Below are 23,412 nucleotides of genomic sequence, written 5' to 3'. Positions count from 1 at the left end.
TTACTCCACTTCTCCGTGCATCAATAGCCCACATTGTGTGCTGTTTTAGTCGTGATACAGCCTGAACCCCTCGATCAACACATGGCAGTCAGAATTTATCGAGACGCAGCCAATCAGAGCGCTCCTTTTAGGGCGAGCCTCCGCCGCGCTCGGCCAATCAGAGCCGCGGAACGGGACCCGTGCCTCCGAGTTGTGCAGCGATGCAGTCACGTGACGCTGGGAAAAGGAATGCCAACATGGACCCGTGGCAAGGACGGGATGTGAGCGTTCGACCACAATAAACACGACGGAGGCGAAAAAAGACGAAGAAAAACACCGAGAATCACGGAAACGCGTCGACGGCGCACAGTCCACGCGTCCACGGAGGCCGAAAAAAGCGCACGGTAGGTGGGTCCAAATGCGCGTCGATCCGCTGCTCGGATCATCCGGAGGAGTCCACGCACAACACACACCACAGTGGTTTTTGACCCAGCCGAACTTGAGCCTGCTGAATTCCTGCACTCGGACTCCGGCGGTGCCACGTTCTCAGCCGCTCCCGCGTCACCAGTGCGCTCCTGCTTTTGCGCCTTTTACGCGCGTTTGTTTGAGCGTTTGTGGCTCGTCATGTGTTGATGGGCGCGTCGGTCGGTCGGTGCGGGCCGTGTTTACCCAGAGACCCGTTCGACAGAGGCCCTGCTGCAACATGTGCCTGCCGGGCTGACAGCAGCAGCACGACCCGGACCATCTGAGCAGGATTTAGCCCAGAACCAGTCCAGCACAGGAGGGTTAGGGACCACAGGCAGCTGAAGGGCCACCTGCAGGCGCAAGTTTACTCTAACCTGGACAGAAACACATGTTACATAACTTAGCAGGGTCGGAGGAGTTCCTATAATATGTGGGAAACACCAGTGATGTCTGTTCCAAACAGAGATACTGACAAAAACATACAGAGTAGTGACAAATTAAAGGAAAAAAACTATATATACTGTTTTTCTGAAGTGGAGGACAGGGGCCACATACAGTCCAATCTGAAGCGGCACATCAAATACTAGTAGCATAATAAGCTATAAATGATATGTTTTAGTCCAAAAAAGTGTAATTTAAGGGCTATTATTATTTTAGGTGCTGCTTAAGATCAGATTGGACTGTATGTTACATGACTTACCAGGGTCGGAGGAGTTCCATAACATGTGGGATGTCTTTTCCAAACAGGGTTACTGACAAAAACATGCAGAGTAGTGACAAATTAAAGGAAAAAAACTACTTATACTGTTTTTCAGAAGTGGAGGACAGGGGCCACATACAGTCCAATCTGAAGCGGCACAAAAACTAGCAGCATAATTTTATTTTTTTATTTTACCTTTATTTAACCAGGAAAACCTCATTGAGATTAAGACTCTAATAAGCTATAAATGATATGTTTTAGTCCAAAAAAGTGCAATTTAAGGGCTATTATTATTTTAGGTGCTGATTGGACTGTATGTTACGTGACTTACCAAGGTCGGAGGAGTTCCATAATATGTGGGATGTCTTTTCCAAACAGGGATACTGACAAAAACCTATAAATAATATGTTTTAGTAAAAAAAAAAAAAAAAAAAAAGAGTAATTTTAGGACTATCATGCATCTTATTCTTTACACGTGCATTACAACTTGTACAGTTGCGAAAAAAATTCTTAGACCATCAAAAGTCATTAGAGCTGCAACCGATTAATCGACTAGGTGCTTGAAGTCATAACATAACCGTAACATGTGGGATGTCTGTTCCAAACAGGGATACTGACAAAAACATACAGACTAGTGACAAATTAAAGGAAAAAAAAACAACATATACTGTTTTTAAGGTGGAGGACAGGGGTTTAGTTCAGGGGCCACATACAGTCCAATCTGATCTGAAGTAGCACATAAAATACTAATAGCATAATAAGCTATAAATAATATGTTTTAGTAAAAAAAAATGTGCAATTTAAGAGCTATTATTTTTTTACCGACTAAAATGTGCACATTGTAAACAAAAAAAATGACCAGACTAGCATCTGTCTGCAAAGTGTGCCTAAAACGCACTATTTTTTTCCATTTGATCTGTATGATTAGGACTGACCTGGATTTACAAAAATAAAATCAAATTAGAGCAGAAAAACAAATCAATATATAATATTTAATAGTTTGATTTATAGGTGTGCATTTTATGCACACTTGGTGACAGATGCTAGTATTTATGAACATTTGACCTAGCGCCAAGAATAATAATAATGCAAATTAACCAATGTTGGAGTTAATCACTGACATATGCCAGGAGGAAAAAAATCAAATAATGTGTGATCCACTTTTTTATAGTATATTGAAAAAAAATAATGTTTTGTGTTTTTTGCATCCAAAAAAAAAATGGTTTGTTTACAATACAAACATGGCATTTAAAGGGTTAAAAAAATGTGACAATTATTGAGTATTTGGTATTTTTATTTACGGCTCAAGTTGATGAAATAGAAAAAAGTATAAAAGAATTAAAAACAAACTGTATGAAAATTTTTTTGACATTATTCCACAAGTGTGCCAAAAAGGCACACTTGGTGCTTAGTAAGGGCCTCGCTGGACAGGATACCAGAGGGTTAAAGGGAAAAAAAACAAACAACATATACTGTTTTTAAGGTGGAGGACAGGGGTTTAGTTCAGGGGCCACATACCAAGAACATTCCAAGAAGTTGCCAAAAATATCAAAAGGGGGAAATTCTTAAAAATAAAATGTGATGAATCTTCCAGGACAGACACGTTAGAGATCTACGCTGTGTAAAACTGCAGTGGTGGGAGTGAACAGCAGGTTTCAGAGTGACCCCCTGGTGTTTGAGCAGAGGGGTCACAGTCACAGCTGGTCATTTTCATTCAGCTGTTCTGTGCACTGGTAACTACATGTAGGCGACATATTAAAAGAAAAACCTAATGGAGGTGGTCTCTTGTGGGATGACCACGCCCCCAAACACAGAGCACAAGGTCTTACCATACCGACCAGATTTAGCTCCAAGTACAACAGAGTAGAACAGAACGTATACACTAGGTGATATAGATGAAGTTGTGCTGAAAAAAAAAACAGATTCCAAACATGGGTATAGTAAACATTTGTTTATATAGTATATAAAGGCAAAATCAAAAGGAAATAGGCTCAGACCACTAAGGGTTAATATTTGAATGTTTCTGCAACAGAAGGGACATTGTGCCAGTTATTTTATTTGTTTTTTGTTTTTTTTTTCCAAAATACAGCTTGGTTAAATTATTTCAGTGTGTATTAGTACTTTTTGAACATTCTCAGCACAGTTTCAACAATACTGCGATAATAATGATAACTGTGATAATTTTGGTCACAGTAACCGTGATATGAAATTTTCATATGGTTCCATCCCTAAACGGAACTACGAATACAATTCCATTTTGCAGAAGCATTGTTACAGTTGTTGTCTACCTCTGTATATGTTCTGTTTTACTCTGTTGTACTTGGAGCTAAATATGGTACGTATGGTAAGACCTTGTGCTCTGTGTCTGTATTCATAGTTCCGCTTAGGGATGGAACCATATGAAAATGTCATATCACTGTTATTGTGACCAAAATTATCACGGTTATTATTATTATTACGGTATTGCAGAAATTGTGCTCAGAATGTTCAAAAAGTACTAATACACACACTGAAATAATTTAACCAAGTTGTATTTTGAAAAAAACAAAAAACAAATAAAATAATAGGCACAATGTACCTTCTGTTCCAGAAACATTCAAATATTAACCCTTAGTGGTCTGAGCCTATTTTGTCCGTTTTTCAGTCCTTTTGATTTTACCTTTATATACTATATAAACAAATGTTTACTATACCTAGGGCTGCATGATTTTGGCAAAAAATAAAATCCCAACTTTTTTTTCCTGTGAAAACTCGATTTTCAATTTCGATTTTTGGGTAAAACTACAAAAGACAACAGAAATCCGCATGTCGTTTTCGTGAGCAGCCCACAATGCAAGGCACTGCTCTGACCTCAAATCTGTGATGGTATCACATGATGAACCCACAGAAGTTTTTTTTTTTTCTTCATTAAATCTTTATTGAATGAAGTAGAGTATACAAACAATGTCTACAACAAGAAAATAACAGAACAAGTTTGCCAGGGGGAAGACACTATACACTGCGACCCAAATTATTATGCAAGTTAGGTTTTTAATTACTTTGCAGAAACTATTGGGGTTAGCCCACCCTTTCTTTCAGTATACATTGCTATATTGGTTCTACAAATTTATCCATAAAAATGTGACACTGAAATGATATCAGATGAAAAAATATAATAACATTTTGAATTTCAGGTGAACCAAATTATTATGCAAATCTTTATTTCAAACTAAAACATACAGCATATGTAAATAAAGCATCTTTTTTATTAACAAATATATTTTATATTGTCAGTTAGACTATCCTGAGCACAAATTGTCAAATAATAAGCATATGTGGATGTATCTTTACTTGGAGATGTAGCCACCTTTCTTCTGCATCAGCGTAAGGAGCCTGCTGTCCATTGAAGATGTTAAGTTTTCAATTTCAGCAGGTTCAATGCTTTCTGCAGCCTTTACAATAGCTTCCCACAGCTTATCCTTCGATGAAATCTGTTTTCCATTTTCAACAAACCTTCTTTTCAGGATCGACCACAGATTTTCTATGCAGTTTAAATCGGGTGAGGATGCTGGCCAATCCATTACCTTGTCCTTTGGACAGCCCTTTGATGCCAGCCATTCAGCAGTAAACTCTGATGCATGGCTTGGAGCATTATCATGCATAAACATCAGTTTCTTGCGCTGAGAAGCTGTTTTTTTCTTCAACCACGGAAACAAATTTTCTCCTAGAAATTTGCAGTAATTTGCAGAATCCATTTTCACTCCTTCTGCAACCCGGAAAGGTCCGATGAGCTCATTTTTTATGATGCCCGCCCATATCATCACACCTCCACCACCTTGCTGACGCCTCAACCTGGGTGGAGCACCGGCACCTTCGGCTATCCAGCCTCTAGCCCAACCGTCCGGACCATCAAGGGTGACACGCATCTCATCAGTCCAGATAACTTGTCCAAAATCCAATTTCATGTACTTCTTACACCAAGCAAGTCTTTTATCCTTGTGCTTTTGATTAAGTGGAGGCCTTGTTTTCGCTTTTCGGACCTTACCAAGCGTTTTCAGAACACGATTCTGTGATGTCTTTGGGGTGTGACCTAGACCAACAGCAGAAAAGATGCTTGCACGGGAACTCAAAGGCTGTTTGACCATTTCTCTCTTTAACGCTGACAAATCTCGAGCTGTTAGCTTCCTGCTTGGGGCCTCTTCACGTTTTTTTCTTGTTTTTTCACCATTGAAAACAAAGGCCTTGATTGTCGTATGGTCACGGTCCAATAATCTTGCTATTTCGATCGTTGGCCGCCCCTCTCCCAAAAATTTCACGATAGAAGCCTTCTCCTTACTACTGAGGTCCTTCTTCTTTCCCATCTTTAGTGCTTATGGTCACAGAACACAAAATACTCACCTTTATATATGTCTTGTATAATAATTTGGTTCACAGCATTTTAAATTTTAACTAATTATTACTCAAAATTTACATGCTTCAGATATTTTATGCTTCTGGATAATCAACTGCCCTGTCATGCTTGCATTAATACCACTTGTTCATCAGTGCAACATATTTGGATCAAGATATTTTAAAAAAACTGACTTGCATAATAATTTGGGTCGCGGTGTAATACAATGTCCAAATCAGAGCAAATACTGATGGTTTTGTGACCTTTTTGCTTCCAAAATTATCAAACAGCTTTAAATAAAGTTCATGATCTTTCAACAAATAAATAATATTTGGTTTCGTGTTACAGAACTTACATTTGTGAATGAAAAATTTAGCAAGAGAATTAAATTAATTATTAAAAAAAAAATGTACGGTAGCCCACGCGGCCCGGAGGCACGAGAAAGATGAAATCGATTTCACAATTTCCCTTTTTTAAAAATCGTCCTAATTAAAAAGTCTGATTTTGATTTAAAATCGATGAATCGTGCAGCCCTAACTATACCCATGTTTGGTATCTGTTTTTTTTTTCAGCACAACTTCATCTATATCATCTGTCTATTATTTTTTCACTTTAACCTACTATAAAAACGCAAAAGGACAAAAAACACAAAAAATATATAATCCGATTTGAAAAATGTATGTAATTTATTGCATAAATAACACACAGATGCTTAACGAACCTTTTCAAAGACTTTAAAAGTGAATATTGGTTCCAAATATTAGGTATAGAAAATTAAATTTGTAATAAATTAAAACTATACTCATATATTTGACATAAAAGTAGATCTTTACATCGGCGTTTTCTCCAGAAATGTGCGGTAATCAAACACGGTTATCATGAAAATTAGAATTTAAACGGTAATACTAACTGTCTGTGATTTTATCGTGGTTTATCGTTATACCGGTAATCGTTCCATCCCTAGATTCGTTGTACATTTACAACCTTTAGTTAGAAGTATATGAACATTATCACAATGCAGTTCTTTTTTTTTTTTTTTTTTTTTTTTTTAGTGATACAGCTCATAGTGGACAGAAAAAAAAACAACAAATAATAGAAAAATTAAGCAAATAAACAAACAGCAACAAAATAATGACAAGCAGCAACAATGACAACATCATATTATAATGAAAAAGAGCAACTAAACAATATAGATTGATGAAGGGCGGTAAGGAAAAGGGGAAGGGGGGAGAGTGAATGAAAGGGAGAAAGTGAGAGGGAAAATAACAATTATAATAATGATAATAACAACAACGCAACAGTATATAGTAAGACTAAATGCCTAATTTGCTAGTATTGTTGTAGCAGCGGAGACAGCCACGATAACAACAAAAATGGTTTAAATAATTTAATATTTATAATAATTTATGTCAGTTCCTATCAGTTTATTTTCAGTATTTTAAATTAATAATGCCAAACAGTATAAGTTTTGAATCAATGTGATAAATCCATAATACAATAAAAATCACCAGCATATTGAAACTGATTTGGAAGAATGTAACGGACCAACATCTCACTTCGTTGTCGGTCCATTTGTTGGTTATCGCTTTTCCATTTGGAATGCAACACAATGTCATTATAACTGGCTTTACTTTGATCTTATGCCATTTAACATAAAAACATAACATCAAGATAGACATGAAGAGTTCGTAACTATGAGAAATGCAAAGAAAATTATCTATCTGGGTTTATTTGACAGGGTTTCTGCAGGTCATTAAAAAGAATTAAAACTCATTCAATAGATTTTGTGAAAATTAAGGCCTTAAACGGCATTAAAAAGCATTAAATTCAATGTCCAGAGGCATTAAAAAACGACATACACTTGATGGAAAAAAAGTTATTCACGATTTATTTTGATTATAGAGACATTTAATCGTTTTGAACGGAAGTATAGTGTGATGATTGACAGGTGGAACCCTTTAATTGACTATTGTTTATGGCCGATGCACAACAGTGGATGCGTGGAATGCGCCGTGCTGTGAGCGTGCTCGTGTTGCGGCGAAAGAGCGGAGGGAATATTAGCAAATGTGGGAAAAATGGGAAAATCCAAGTTTCAGCAGAAGTGATTGGAGGAGGAAGTGTTCAGAACCTGTGGACGGTAAAGTGTCGTAAAACTGTACAGGGTGGGGAAGCAAAATGTACAATGCACATTTAGTTGTTTTTTCTCAGCAGGCACTACGTCAATTGTTTTGAAACCAAACATATATTGCTGTCATAATCATACCTAACACTATTATCCATACCTTTTCAGAAACTTTTGCCCATATGAGTAATCAGGAAAGCAAACGTCAAAGAGTGTGTGATTTGCTGAATGCACTCGTCACACCAAAGGAGATTTCAAAAATAGTTGGAGTGTCCATAAAGACTGTTTATAATGGAAAGAAGAGAATGACTATGAGCAAAACTATTACCAGAAAGTCTGGAAGATACTATTAAAGAAGAATGGGAGAAGTTGTCACCCCAATATTTGAGGAACACTTGCGCAAGTTTCAGGAAGCGTGTGAAGGCAGTTATTGAGAAAGAAGGAGGACACATAGAATAAAAACATTTTCTATTATGTACATTTTCTTGTGGCAAATAAATTCTCATGACTTTCAATAAACTAATTGGTCATACACTGTCTTTCAATCCCTGCCTCAAAATATTGTACATTTTGCTTCCCCACCCTGTATATAAAACTGTATCTGCAGGTGGACATGTGTAAAGTGGCATTAAAAAGGGCATTAACCCTTTCATGCACAGTGGTCACTCCAGTGGACAGTTCTTCTCCAGCTGTTCTCTTGTATATTCATGGGTTTTGTTGTTTTCGCTCCATATCGGCCAACACAGTGGACGCTCATACATCATTCCATACGCTGAAATTCATACATGCTTGAATGTAAATCAATTGCTTGTTATTATTAAATTGTAATTAACAGGGTGTTTTTTAATTTTTTATTTATTTATTTATTTTTTACAAAAAGTTGTTTTTTTGCATATTATCTCCATGAAGTGAGTAATGACTAATATTAGAGTATGATAAAATGTGAGAAAATATCACATTAGCTGCATTTTATGTCCTAGTTTTCACAGTGTATCAGTAAATTCGTTTCTTTGCTTCTAAAGTTAAACTCATGGTGTCCAGGTGAGTGAACATTTTTGCAACTCTGAAAAATAGATTCAGAAAAAATTTTCCAATTGCATTGTTTTTTTTAATGCCTAGAGGAATAGAAACATTCAGGAAAAAAAATCTTGATTAAGGCTCTCATAACACTGGTCAACAACAAATTTATTGTTGAAGTTTTTTGAGCTGATTTAGGATCATTTTGGTGCTGAATCCAAAAATCACATTCATTTTGCTCAATCAGGTCAACTTTCTGAACTATGCTACATATTGGTTTTTGAACATTTGTGCTTACATTTATGGGCATTTTCACATCATATGATACAAAATTCTTACATATTTCTTGCAATAAACAAGTTCTGAAGATTTTACTTTTGCCAATTTATGATTAATGTTTTTTTTAATATTACAGGTGAATGAAATGGCTTCGACTAGAAGATCTTGCAAAAATAAGCCTATAAATGTGTTGTTGACCAGTGTAATCAATTAAAGTTCGCTCTCTGACAGGACAGTACTGTGTTTTGACCCTTATGTTTGTTTGTTGTTTTTTTTTTCTTCAGTTAATCTTAGTGTTTTCTCATCTGGCCACAAATGTAAACTTAGATTATAATTCATTAAACCTATTGACACTTGCTTTTAACTTTTATCAATACACCCATTTCCATACGTTTTGGGATATTTCATGGTTTTCATTGGAAAAAAAATCCAAATCTTACCAAGTGTATTTTTCTCATTTCTAGTCCAAATATCTCATCACACTTAAAATAAAACATAATCAACTTTTCAGTCAGATATAAGAACTGATTTTTAGACAATAGATCTTGAAAATCTTATTTCAAGAAATCTTACCAAGATAATTTTCACTTGTTCCATTGGCAGATTTTTTTTGCTTGAATTAAGCAAAAAAAAAAATCATGAATTCAGCAAAAAAAATCTTGAATTAAGCAAAAAAAAAAAAAATCTTAAATTAAGCAAAACGAATCTTGAAATAAGCAAAGAAAATCTTGAATTAAGCAAAAAATCTTGAAATAAGCAAAAAATAAATAAATAACTAAAAATCTGCCAACGGAACAAGTGAAAATGATCTTGGTATCTTGGAGACCACTGCAGTTTCCTCTGAACTCAGCATGTGTGCATGTATGACAGTCATTCCATTCCTGTGTCTGTTGAATTCCAACACAAGCACACCTTCTTCTACTGAATAAACACCTGATTAGGGCTGTAAGAAAATATCGGTTCTGCAATATATCGCAATATTTCATTTCACAATACTGTATCGATATTAAAAAGTACTGTATCGGTATTTTTAGGTATTTATTCAAATGCAGAAACTAGAAAAGCACTCGGAGAGCGCAGACCTCCGCCAAGCACAAAAATTCCCCACATAATCGGTGATACAAATCCTACATTTATTTTTTAAAATAAAATCCGCCTTCTGGATCAGATCCGGATCAGCCTTTGAAATGTGATAGAGGACCCCATTGTCAATTCCTGAGTTAAATTTCATGAGTTTTGGTCAATAATTAAGTGAGATATTGGGAAACGAAAATTTTGGCCCCATTTACCATAATGTTAACAAAAATTTCAAAGTGATCCAGAATCCAGGATTTCTTCCGGATCACCCCCAAAAGTTAATAATTTCTTCCTTATCCCATTTCCAACAAACCCTGAAAATTTCATCAAAATCTGTCCATAACTTTTTGAGTTATGTTGCACACTAACGGACAGACAAACAAACCCTGGCAAAAACATAACCTCCTTGGCGGAGGTAATTATGGAGGTTTTTAAAAAAAAAAAATCATAAATTGGCAAAAGTAAAATCTTCAGAACTCGCTTATTGCAAGAAATATGAAAGAATTTTGTATCATATGATGTGAAAATGCCCATAAATGTAAGCAAAAATGTTCAAAAGCCAATATGTAGCATAGTTCAGAAAGTTGACCTGACTCAGCAAAATGAATGTGATTTTTGGATTCAGCACCAAAATGATCCTAAATCAGCTCAAAAAACTTCAACAATAAATTTGTTGTTGACCAGTGTTGTATTTGTTTGGTTGCTTTAGCAGATCGTTGAAAACCATCAACAGGGAAATAATGAGGAGTGATGATAAATAAATGACCTTTAACATCTGAGATCTGCATCAAAGTAAACGGCTCTAAAGGATTCGATACTATCTGCCGAGTAACAAATGCTCATTTCATTTTGCCTTTTCAGGTTTTTTCGACTCTCTTTGCGGCTCCAGTTTCAGCGGCGTCCTCTGTCCTGCGTCTGCGTTGGATCAATGGTGTCTCTGAGCAGCAGAACGCTGAGTTTGGAGAATGACCTGTTCAGGGACAGCGGCCTGTTCGCCCTCGGACTGGGAGACGGAGCCAGCAGCGAGGGGGGCAGCTCGGCTTCCTGCGACAGCCCCGGGGTGGGGGAGCCGGGGGCCGCGCGCAGCTCCAGCCCCGCGGGGGAGGAGGAGGACGAGGAGGAAGAGGACGAGGAGGAGGCGGTGCACCTACACGTCTTCCTCGGAGATGCGGGGGAGGAGGACGAAGCTGCCGATCAGGAGCCCAAGCTGCCGGAGTTCCCCTTCCGTCTTCCGTCCCCGTTTTCCCCGACTCTGGAGGACATCGAGGAATTCTTGAGGGAAAAGATGGACGTGGTGAGGGAGGGGCCGGTGTCCCCGAAAGAGGAGGCCTCCCCTCTGCCCTGCACTTCCATGGACTCTCCTCCGTCTTCCGCAGCACTTCCAGCCTCCTCAGAGACTTGCGGTGACCCCGGATCTAGCTCCTCCCATTGCACTTCCAGCCCCGACACCCCCAAGAAAGAGCACAACAGCCCCCGCCCCCCAGACCCCTCCCCTTCTGCTCCGGTAAACCCGTCTCCATCTACTGTAACCCCACCGATGCTCTTGGGTGCTCCGTTGGTTCTCCAGCTCCAGCCTCTACCTTTGGCTCCGCCTCAGACCCCGGCAGCCCCCGCCCCCGGCCCCCCAGGCGGCATATGGCTCACCCATCTGGTAATGGGGCTTCAGGGGGCCGCCGGACAGAACGTCGCCCTGTTGGCCCCCCAGGTTCCCTCCACCGCCGCCACTACGACCACCGCTTTGGTATCTCTGAACAGCGGAGACAACAAATCAGCTGACCAGAAGTACGTGAAGATCGCCCCCCTGCCCATCACCATGAGGACTCTAGAGATTACGGGCGTGGCCGGGGTGGGGGCGCCGGCCAACGGCGTGTTGAAGGCCGTGGCGCCGCGAGTGTCCAGAGCGCCGACTACAGAGAGGGTCCATAAATGCTCCCATCCAGGCTGTGGGAAGATGTACACCAAGAGCAGCCACCTGAAAGCCCACTTCAGAAGACACACGGGAGAGAAACCCTACACGTGTAGCTGGCCCGAGTGTGGCTGGAGGTACGTACTGGGGAAGTCAACTGGGAGGTACGTACTGGGGAAGTCAACTGGGAGGTACGTACTGGGGAAGTCACCTGGGAGGTACGTACTGGGGAAGTCAACTGGGAGGTACGTACTGGGGAAGTCAACTGGGAGGTACGTACTGGGGAAGTCACCTGGGAGGTACGTACTGGGGAAGTCAACTGGGAGGTACGTACTGGGGAAGTCAACTGGGAGGTACGTACTGGGGAAGTCAACTGGGAGGTACGTACTGGGGAAGTCAACTGGGAGGTACGTACTGGGGAAGTCACCTGGGAGGTACGTACTGGGGAAGTCAACTGGGTAAACTGGGAGGTATGTACTGGAGAAATAAACTGGGAGGTGTGTACTGGAGAAGTGAACTGGGTAAACTGGGAGGTGTGAACTGGGAGGTGTGTACTGGAGAAGTAAACTGGGTAAAGTGGGAGGTATGTACTGGAGAAGTAAACTAGGAGGTGTGTACTGGAGAAGTGAACTGGGTAACCTGGGAGGTGTGTACTGGAGAAGTGAACTGGGTAAACTGGGAGGTGTGTACTGGAGAAATAAACTGGGTAAAGTGGGAGGTGAGTACTGGAGAAGTGAACTGGGTAAACTGGAAGGTGTGTACTGGAGAAGTAAACTGGGTAAAGTGGGAGGTATGTACTGGAGAAGTGAACTGGGTAAACTGGGAGGTGTGAACTGGGAGGTATGTACTGGAGAAGTGAACTGGGTAAACTGGGAGGTGTGAACTGGAAGGTGTGTACTGGAGAAGTAAACTAGGAGGTGTGTACTGGAGAAATAAACTGGGTAAAGTGGGAGGTGTGTACTGGAGAAGTGAACTGGGTAAACTGGGAGGTGTGTACTGGAGAAGTGAACTGGGTAAACTGGGAGGTGTGTACTGGAGAAGTAAACTGGGAGGTATGTACTGGAGAAGTAAACTGGGTAAACTGGGAGGTGTGTACTGGAGAAGTAAACTGGGTAAACTGGGAGGTATGTACTGGAGAAGTAAACTGGGCAAACTGGAAGGTGTGCACTGGAGAAGTAAACTGGGTAAAGTGGGAGGTATGTACTGGAGAAGTAATTTGGGTAATCTGAGAGGTGTGTACTGGAGAAGTGAACTGGGTAAAGTGGGAGGTGTGTACTGGAGAAGTAAACTGGGTAAAGTGGGAGGCGTGTACTGGAGAAGTAAACTAGGAGGTATGTACTGGAGAAGTAAACTGGGTAATCTGGGAGGTGTGTACTGGAGAAGTGAAGTGGGTAATCTGGGAGGTGTGTACTGGAGAAGTAAACTGGGTAAAGTGGGAGGCGTGTACTGGAGAAGTAAACTAGGAGGTATGTACTGGAGAAGTAAACTGGGTAATCTGGGAGGTGTGTACTTGAGAAGTGAAGTGGGTAACCTGGGAGGTGTGTACTGGAGAAGTAAACTGGGTAAAGTGGGAGGCGTGTACTGGAGAAGTAAACTAGGAGGTATGTACTGGAGAAGTAAACTGGGTAATCTGGGAGGTGTGTACTTGAGAAGTGAAGTGGGTAATTTGGGAGGTGTGTACTGGAGAAGTAAACTGGGTAAAGTGGGAGGTATGTACTAGAGAAGTAAATTGGGAGGTGTGTACTGGAGAAGTAAACTGGGTAAACTGGGAGGTGTGTACTGGAGAAGTAAACTGGGTAAACTGGAAGGTGTGTACTGGGGAAGTAAACTGGGTAAATGGGAGGTGTGTACTGGGGAAGTAATCTGGGAGGTGTGCACTGGAGAAGTAAACTGGGTAAATGGGAGGTATGTACTGGAGAAGTAAAGTGGGTAAACTGACACAATAATCTTATAATAGCTCCCATTCTTTCATCAGTCACCCACAGTAATACAGTTCCATCTTTGTTCTAAAGTGTCCATCTTTAGTTGTAGACTTGCGGTCGTTCGCTCCACAAAAACCTCCACAATAACTGCATTTGAATAAATACCTAAAAATATTGTTAAAGTACTTTTTAATATCGATACAGTATTGTGAAATGAAATATCGCGATATATTGCAGAACCAATATTTTCTTACATCCCCTTGCTTATTTCAAGATTTGTTTAGCTTAATTCAAGATTTTTTTTTTTTTTTTTTTGCTTAATTCGAGATTTTTTTTTGCTTAATTCGAGATTTGTTTTTTTTTTTTTTTTTTTTTGCTTAATTCGAGATTTTTTTTTGCTTAATTCGAGATTTGTTTTTTTTTTTTGCTTAATTCAAGCAAAAAAAAATCTGCCAATGGAACAAGTGAAAATTATCTTGGTAAGATTTCTTGAAATAAGATTTTCAAGATCTATTGTATAAAAATCAGTTCTTATATCTGACTGAAAAGTTGATTATGTTTTATTTTAAGTGTGATGAGATATTTGGACTAGAAATGAGAAAAATACACTTGGTAAGATTTGGATTTTTTTTCCAGTGAAAACCATGAAATATCCCAAAACGTATGGAAATTGGTGTACTGATAAAAGTTAAAAGCAAGTGTCAATAGGTTTAATGAATTATAATCTGTGTTTACATTTGTGGGCAGATGAGAAAACAGTCAGATTAACTGAACAAAAAAAACCAAAAACAAACATAAGGGTCAAAACACAGTACTGTCCCGTCAGAGAGCGAACTTTAATTGATTACACTGGTCAACAACAAATTTATTGTTTCAGTTTTTTGAGCTGATTTAGGATCCTTTTGGTGCTGAATCCAAAAATCACATTCATTTTGCTCAATCAGGTCAACTTTCTGATCTATGCTACATATTGGCTTTTGAACATTTTTGCTTACATTTATGGGCATTTTCACATCATATGATACAAAATTATTTCATATTTCTTGCAATAAACGAGTTCTGAAGATTTGACTTTTGCCAATTTATGATTAATGTTTTTTTTAATATTACAGGTGAATGAAATGGCTTCGACTAGAAGATCTTGCAAAAATAAGCCTGACGTATTCTGCTACATCTGCGCTGAATACACCATTGTACCTAACAGGAATCAAGTCACAAGTTTCATAAAGTGTGCTTACCAATCTTATTTTGGTAATAATTATTATATTTTGTGAGAAGATCAAATTTTTCAAAATCAAATTAGCAAAAAAACCTGACCTGATTGAGAAAAACAGATGTCATTTTTGGATTTAGCGGTGCAAAATGGTCCTAATTCAGTTGAAAAAACCTAGACAACTTGCAAAAAAACATTTTTTTGTAACCCAGTGTTATCTATGTTTACATTTGTGGGCAGATGAGAAGACGGTAAGATTAACTGAACAAAAAAAAAAACAAAAACAAACATAAGGGTCAAAACACAGTACTGTCCCGTCAGAGAGCGAACTCGAATTGATTACCATTCCAACATTTATTTCAATATAAAGTCGCTCCTTGTTTTAGATAATCCCTTATAGTTCAACTAAAGCAAAAATGAATTTAAAAGTAAAAATGTGGGTCATTTAGCAACACTAATCTGCCAAATTATCTCTAAAATGTCCGAGAGAGAGGTCAGAGAGATTTGGAATACCGCATTTTGACCCATAAACAGCATATAAAAAAAAGACAAACAGTGGAAGAGTTGGAAACAATGCAGAATGATCCAGATCAGCAGGTCAGGTAGTTTTCATATGAAATGCGACATCGAACAAAGACCTACAGAATGAGATTTCAGCAGCTCACGGCTCATCTGCCTCCACATGTTGTGACTTGGATCAGATAAACGTTGGTATGACACATACGCACACTGAGCCATGATAAAATCTACTGAATCTCAGGTTGCGATGCATGCCAAGTCCAACCATTAAACGTCACCAGCATGTGTTATAGTGCGATGGTTGTAAACAATGAGCTGAGGAGTGCACTGTGACAATAACAGTATTTATACCAACAGAGAAAATGTAAAGTTATGGGGAATAAAGAGAAGGCGGACCTGCTCATAACTCATGTGTGATATGGAATGACAATTTTACAAGTACAGCTGGAGGTTAGTCGTGATAGTTACGTGAACACACCTGTTCGTGTCAGTGTGTCTGAATTCCTATTGGTTGTCAAGTAAATGTAGGTCATCGGAGTTTCATAATGTGACTTATCTTTTTTTTTAACGCTCATCTTTATGAAATTTTTAACTACACTAGTCAACATTTGCTAGGGATCAGGACTATAACTTTGCTATATTCGGGGGTGTAATTCTGGAAACTTGAAAATGTACTTTCCCAGTGGAGTACAGCCTGCGGATGCGGATGGTGGCCACACACATTATTGACATCACACCGTATGTGTTTCAGAACATTCTGAGTGGTTTCAGTGAAAACAAAATTGGAAGAGTAATTGTTGTGAACTCTAATTTCTAGGGTTGTAGCACCCTTTTGCCTGAAAGTGCAATAAAAATGTTTGTTTTTTTACCTTTTAGTCCACTTTTCTTTACATGACTAGCCAAAGTACACACATAATATATGAAGTCACCCAAAACATTATACAACATCAATTATTGTGCAAATATAAAACTGATCCCTAGCAAATGTTGACTAGTATATATGAAAATTGGTGAATGAATTAGTGAATAAATAAACAAATCATCGCATTTGTGATTTAATGGAAAAACCGACATTTACACACTTCTGTTTTTTCAACATTTAGTAAATATCGGTCAAGTTTTGCACAGATGTCCAATGGAAAAGCGACTAATATCGACAGAATTTAAGTCAAAACCATCTCTGAGGCATTTTGGAAGCAAAGATAACAATTTAAACCAAACAAACCAATGATATTTATCCCAATTAGGGATGTAACGATATGAAAATTTCATATCACAATTATTGTGACCAAAATTATCACAGTTATCATTCTTATCGGGATATTGTTGAAATTGTGCTCAAAATGTTCAAAAAGTACTGATACACACACTGAAATAACCAAGTTGTATTTTGAAAAAAAAAAAAAAAAAATCCAAATAGAATAATTGGCACAATGTCCCTTCTGTGTCAGAAACATTCAAATATTAACCCTTAGTGGTCTGAGTCTATTTTGGCCGTTTTTCAGTCCTTTTGATTTTGCCTTTATATACTATATAAACAAATGTTTTCTATACCCATGTTTGGGATCTGTTTTTTCAGCACAATTTCATCTATATCATCTGCCTATTATTGTTTTTTCACTTTGACTGACTATATCAACACAAAAGCACAGAAAACACACAAACTATATAAAATCCGATTTTAAAAATGTATATATTTTATTGCATAAATGACACACAGATGCTTAACGAACCTTTTCAAAGACTTTAAAAGTGAATATTGGTTCCAAATATTAGGTATAGAAAATTAAAATTGTAATAAATTCAAACTATACTCAAATATTTGACATAAAAGCAGATCTGTACATAGGTGTTTTTTCCCCTAAAAGTACGGTAATCAAACACAGTTATCATGAGAATTAGAATTTAAACGCTAATACTGACCGTCTGCAATTTTACCGCCGTTTTTCCTTATACCGGTAATCGTTACATCCTAGTTTTAACACAGTACATATCTTTTCTGACATGAATTGGAAACATTGTATGGGTCTACCCTGAGCATAAACTCCCAGACCCACAAGCCCCCCCACCCCCACCCCCACCCCCCCCTTCAGACCACCTCTGAATTTTGAAACAGCAACGAAAGTAAATACCAAAATAACAACTGACAGACAATATAACTAACAGTGACTTGAATGCTTCATATAACAGTAGCAGTGGAAACATCCATGAATTTGCTTTTTTTTTTTGCCAGTTTTCTTAATATTTGGAGTAGGTTTTGATGGAGATGCACTTATTGGACTGATGCTGCGTTCCAGGCCGTTTTTTGAGCCCGTAAATCACGACTTCAAAGCACGACTCACGACTTTGTAACGTTCCAGGCAAAACACACCAAACTGCCTGAGCGCAAGGAATTGTGGGAGTTAGATGTAAACAAACCAGCATGTCGGACTGTACGTTATGTTCATTTATAGTCATTTCTTTTTTTGAAATTCAAGTTTTTATTGAACTTTTCAAAGGCCTGGTACATGGCAAACTTAATATGTTTCTCCAGACAAGAACAGGTAGCATATCATTAACAAGTAACTCTGGTGACAGACTCGACATACTTTTTATCTCATAAATATAAAAGATCAAAAATAAAATAAATAAATAAATAAAAGACAGGCAGCAGATACAAAAGAAGGTGGATACATAATAATATCAACTAATAATTATCTGTATACACACACACACACACACACACACACACCTGTACATGCACTCAATCATTTCTATCGCTCTTTGCTTATTTGGGGGAAACAGAGGAGGAAAAACGGCGCACAAGGCAAGAGAAGCTGTTCTACCTTTTATGTTGTTTGTATATTTGGATATTTATTTGGTATAATTTATTCTTGCATTCATTGGACTGAAAACTAGCTAACACTAGAGCAGCTGCTGATTATGCAGAACATTTGCAGGTAAATAACATCAGAGCAATACCTTTTTTTTTTAATAAACAATCTGCATAAACACCACATCCATGGGGGACGCCATTGCTACGTGACATCAGAACTCGTAACTGGGAGAACATGGATGTAGTATGAGTTCACAGGTGGAAAGTCACAGGTTTGACTGAACATTCCAGTGCATTTTTACAGGTAGAAGGATGGAAAAACACGAGTTGCAGGTTGGCTGGAACTAGGGATGGGAATCGAGAACCGGTTCTTTTTGAGAACTGGTTCCCAGTAGCTCGATTCCTTGGAATCGTTTGCCTGCCTGCTTAACGATTCTGCTTATCGATTCCGCCTTCGTTGTGCATGCGCGATGACGTCACACGTACACTGCATTGTTTTGGTCAGAACGAAGACAACATGGTGTTGAGGCAGAAACGGTCCAAACAGACGACACCAGGTCCACTGGAACACTGTCAGAGCTTCCATGTCTTCTAAAGGTGGAATCCCTCCAATATCCTCAAACATTTGTCCACAGCATGTGGTTCATTTACAGGAATGTCACATATTTGATTCTCTACTCAGCGGCGCTTGTGAATGTAGCGGCAGAGTGAGCGCCGGGGCCGGGGCCGGGGCCGGTTCCGGTTCCGGTGTGGGCAACAAATGTTGTAACTCCTCAAATACAAGTTTCCGAAGGTAAGAAGGGAAAGGAAATGAGGTGCACAACAACGGGAGATGAGCTGAGCCGAGTCGAACCAGTTCCATGAAGTAGAAATGCAGCAATAGAGGAATTAGTAAAGAGTCTGTAGTTTCACTTTAACTGTACGCGCCCCCCCGAACCGGGCCGGTGTCATCTGTTCTTATTATTTGTTCATATTGTATATGTTCTATTTTCTGTGCAGATGGAAATATAAAAGACAGTTAATGCAAACACACCTGTTTGTACTCTTTTATTCCCTCACCCAATGAGAATCGATAAGGAATCGGATCGATAAGCAAAATCAATAATGGAATCAGAATTGTTAAATTCTTAACGATTCCCATCCCTAGCTGGAACGCAGCATGACTAAGTGGTGTTTGATGTCCCTCACCCCAAACATCTCCTCTTCCGTCCGCAGGTTTTCCCGATCTGACGAACTCTCCCGTCACCGCCGCTCACACTCTGGCATCAAACCCTACGAGTGTTCACTGTGCGAGAAGAAGTTCGCCCGCAGTGACCACTTATCCAAACACACCAAGGTCCACCGCAGCTCCAGACCCAGCAGGATCATCAGAACCACCGTGTGACCCCCCCCTCCCCTCCTGCGCCCTCGTCGATGGCCCTCAGGACTTTTGGTGCTTCATAAGCTAAACTTTGAGCGGAGTGTCGGGAGCTGGCTGCTTGCCCCGCTGCCTCATGGTTTCCTTCCTTCTTCCTCCTCTGAGATGTTTAACTTTCATGGGTCCCTCTGAGCGGCTCGTATTAGTGCTACAGTGAAGCTAACAGTCACCTCAGGAAAAACTCTGAACATGGATTTCCTGGCCTTCGCGAACACACACACGGACACAAACAGGAGACGGTCTTGCACTTCTACGACTTGGGTTGATACAGCTACAGTATCAGGTGCTGCCCCTGTTATTTACCATCTCCCGTCTTACTCAAAGCCAGACTTCAGGGTCCACATGCATAAAGCTTCCAAACGTTTTGTATCTCGTTGTTGTACAAGTTGTATAGCGTCACGTTTATCGTCCAAATCTATAAGGTGAAAATCGAATTAAAGCAATCAGTCTCGTCTAAATACTCCTATTTCTAGCACTTACGGTTTGCTACGAATGAGGATAAAACATAAGCTATTTTATGCATCCAACCTTGGCCTTTATTGCATTTGTCCAATCACGTGTCCCCACCCCCCCCACCCCCTCTTGACCCCGATTTGCCTTTTCTCAGCCCCACTATGCCCTAATCTCAAATCGATGCCTTTGTCCGTGTCACAAAACCACACTTGATCCTAGTGTTGTACTGTTATCATATGACTGCTCTTATTTAACTGTGATTCTGAACTGGGGGTTGCCAAACCAGAAATCCCTGTTCTGGCCCTGCGAGAGCATGAAAACGACACCCTCGGTGCGTGACAGTTTTATAAGCTCTTTGTTCTCTGAAACTCTCTGAGAATCATTGTGCAGCCGATTTATGTGGCCTAGAAACTAAACGGCCTATATGTTCTACTTATGCTCAATGGTGCAAAAAGTGATGTGAAACATGCTCTTTCATCTTTACAGTTGCCGTTACTGTAAACGTTATTTCTGTCGGTTATAGCAGCAAGAAAAGCTAATAGTGTAAACAGCTGGAAAGGCAGCTAACATCTACTCAATCCTCTGTATTAGCATACTCAATATAATATGTACTGAACATAAAGGACAGAGATAACATGTACAAAGCGTGTAGCCTTTATATAGATGTTTTGGTTTTTTTTTTTGTTTTTTTTTTAATCAAAGAGGATTTTCAATCAGTGCATTAAGCTATTCAGTGGTGTTTCTGGAGAGGTCGTCAGTCTGTTATGTGGGTTTGATTGTAGCGTGATCAATCTGTGGAATGTCAGACTGGTTCTAGTCTGGGATTTGGAGTCCCCTTTTACCCATTCACAAACCATTAAGCTGGGTCTGCTGGTCTCAAGTGCACTTGTGTGACTGGACAGAGAATCAGATGTGCTCTTATGGCAGTTCTGCAAAATGTATCAGAACCATGAAAAGCCAAAAAAAACAACAACAAACAAACGTTTTCTATCGGAGGTGGAACTGCGCTGGTTGGTGCATGAGTATCATTATTATTATGTCCTTTTACCTGAATACTTTGGTGCTTTTTAACCAACCAGTGCTTCGCATAAGCTTCACGTAACTGGACCGTCGCTGTTGAACCAGCAGACGCTTACCATTTAAACTGTAGCGTAACGGCGATTTGAACTAAGTGACATCGGTGCTTCTGAATAAACCCGAACGTATAGCACTTCTGCATGTAGGAGCACACGTACAGCAATCCTCATTGTCATGTATTTGTCTCTGGTAGCGTTACAGGTCAGTGTACAGGGTGGGGAAGCAACATTTACAATATTTTGAGGCAGGGATTGAAAGACAGCGTATGACCAATTAGTTTATTGAAAGTCATGAGAATTTATTTGCCACAAGAAAATGTCCATAATAGAAAATGTTTTTATTCGATGTGTCCTCCTTCTTTCTCAATAACTGCCTTCACACGCTTCCTGAAACTTGCGCAAGTGTTCCTCAAATATTGGGGTGACAACTTCTCCCATTCTTCTTTAATAGTATCTTCCAGACTTTCTGGTAATAGTTTTGCTCATAGTCATTCTCTTCTTTCCATTATAAACAGTCTTTATGGACACTCCAACTATTTTTGAAATCTCCTTTGGTGTGACGAGTGCATTCAGCAAATCACACACTCTTTGACGTTTGCTTTCCTGATTACTCATATGGGCAAAAGTTTCTGAAAAGGTATGGATAATAGTGTTAGGTATGATTATGACATCAGTATATGTTTGGTTTCAAAACAACTGACGTAGTGCCTGCTGAGAAAAAACAACTAAATGTTCGTTGTAAATTTTGCTTCCCCACCCTGTATGTGTTGGTGATTGGATTTTCTTTTCAGAATCAAAACAAAAACTAGTGGTTAATTTGATTTTCACTTTAAAATAGAAGAATTAAAATAGAATTTTAAGGCATTTTTGTCTTTTTCATTGTCAAACCAGATAAACCAAATTTTCTTTTTTTTTAACAACAAAAAAGAATGTTACTACCTGACAGAAATGGAAAAATGGACCAAAAATGGCTGATTTTTTTTTTTCATTTTCTGAGACCGGATGTTGTCATTTTCAAGGAAAGAGCGCTAATGCCTAAGTCACAAAGATTCTTACGAACAATGGGTTTGTGCAAGTCTTCCAGTTCGTACGAAATCTGGAGTTCGTAGTCATTCGTGGAAGGAGCATGTCTGCGATGTCCAGATTTCGTACAAACACATCATTTGTAAGAATCTTTGTGACCTTGATGGCATTAGCGCTCTTTCCTTGAAAATAACAACATCCAGTTTCAGAAAACGAAAAAAAAAACTCAAGCATTTTTGTTCTGTTGTGTCATTTTCAAGGAAAGAGTGCGAATGCCTTGGTCACAATGATTGTTATGAATGATGGGTTTGTACGAAATCTGGACATCGTAGACATGCTCCATCCATGAATGTCTACGAACTCCAGATTTTGTACGAACTGGAAGATTCGTACAAACTCATTATTGGTAAGAATCTTTGTGTTTTCCCTTTCTAATAACAAAAAGAAAGTTACTACCTGACGAAAATGGAAAAACGAACCAAAAATGCTAATTTTTTTTCATTTTCTGAGAATAGATGTTGTCATTTTCAAGGAAAGAGCGCTAATGCCATCGAGGTCGCAAACATTCTTACAAATGATGGGTTTGTACAAGTCTTCCAGTTCGTACAAAATCTGGAGTTCAGAATCTTTGTGACTTCGATGGCATTAACGCTTTTTCCTTGAAAATAACAACATCCAGTCTCAGAAAATGAAAAAAAAAACAAGCATTTTTGGTCCGTTGTGTCATTTTCAAGGAGAGAATGCAAATACCTCGGTCACAAAGATTGTTATGAACGATGGGTTTGTACGAAATCTGGACATTGTAGACATGCGCCCTCTACAAATGTTTGCAAAATCCAGATTTTGTACAAACTGGAAGATTCGTACAAACCCATCGTTCATAAGAATCTTTGTGACCTCGGTGACATTAGTGCTCTGTCCTTGAAAATGACAACACACTGGAAAAAATCCAAATCTGACCAAGTGTATTTTTCTCATTTCTAGTCCAAATATCTCATCACACTTAAAATCAGACAGACTCACCTAAAGAGGAACTTTTCAGTGAGATATAAGAACTGAT

General features: G+C 39.0%; 1 protein-coding gene across 2 annotated transcripts; it reads left to right on the top strand.

Annotated features, from left to right (window-relative positions):
- Positions 1–200: 200 nt before the first annotated feature.
- LOC115419528 (Krueppel-like factor 15) lies at positions 201–21,223 on the top strand. 2 transcript variants are annotated; one of them, XM_030134361.1, is made up of 3 exons: positions 201–383; positions 10,870–12,051; positions 19,599–21,223. In XM_030134361.1, the coding sequence occupies exons 2-3, from the start codon at positions 10,937–10,939 to the stop codon at positions 19,765–19,767; spliced, it is 1,284 nt and encodes a 427-aa protein (XP_029990221.1). In that variant the 5' UTR covers positions 201–383; positions 10,870–10,936; the 3' UTR covers positions 19,768–21,223. The 2 variants fall into 2 exon arrangements, with proteins under 2 accessions (XP_029990221.1, XP_029990222.1); XM_030134362.1 differs by having other exon boundaries at positions 201–387.
- Positions 21,224–23,412: the final 2,189 nt, after the last annotated feature.

This window comes from Sphaeramia orbicularis, chromosome 5 (assembly GCF_902148855.1).
Source record: "Sphaeramia orbicularis chromosome 5, fSphaOr1.1, whole genome shotgun sequence".
Lineage (NCBI taxonomy): Eukaryota > Metazoa > Chordata > Actinopteri > Kurtiformes > Apogonidae > Sphaeramia > Sphaeramia orbicularis.
The sequence above is the reverse complement of the archived record's forward strand: the minus strand, read 5'-3'. Positions and strand labels throughout refer to the sequence as shown.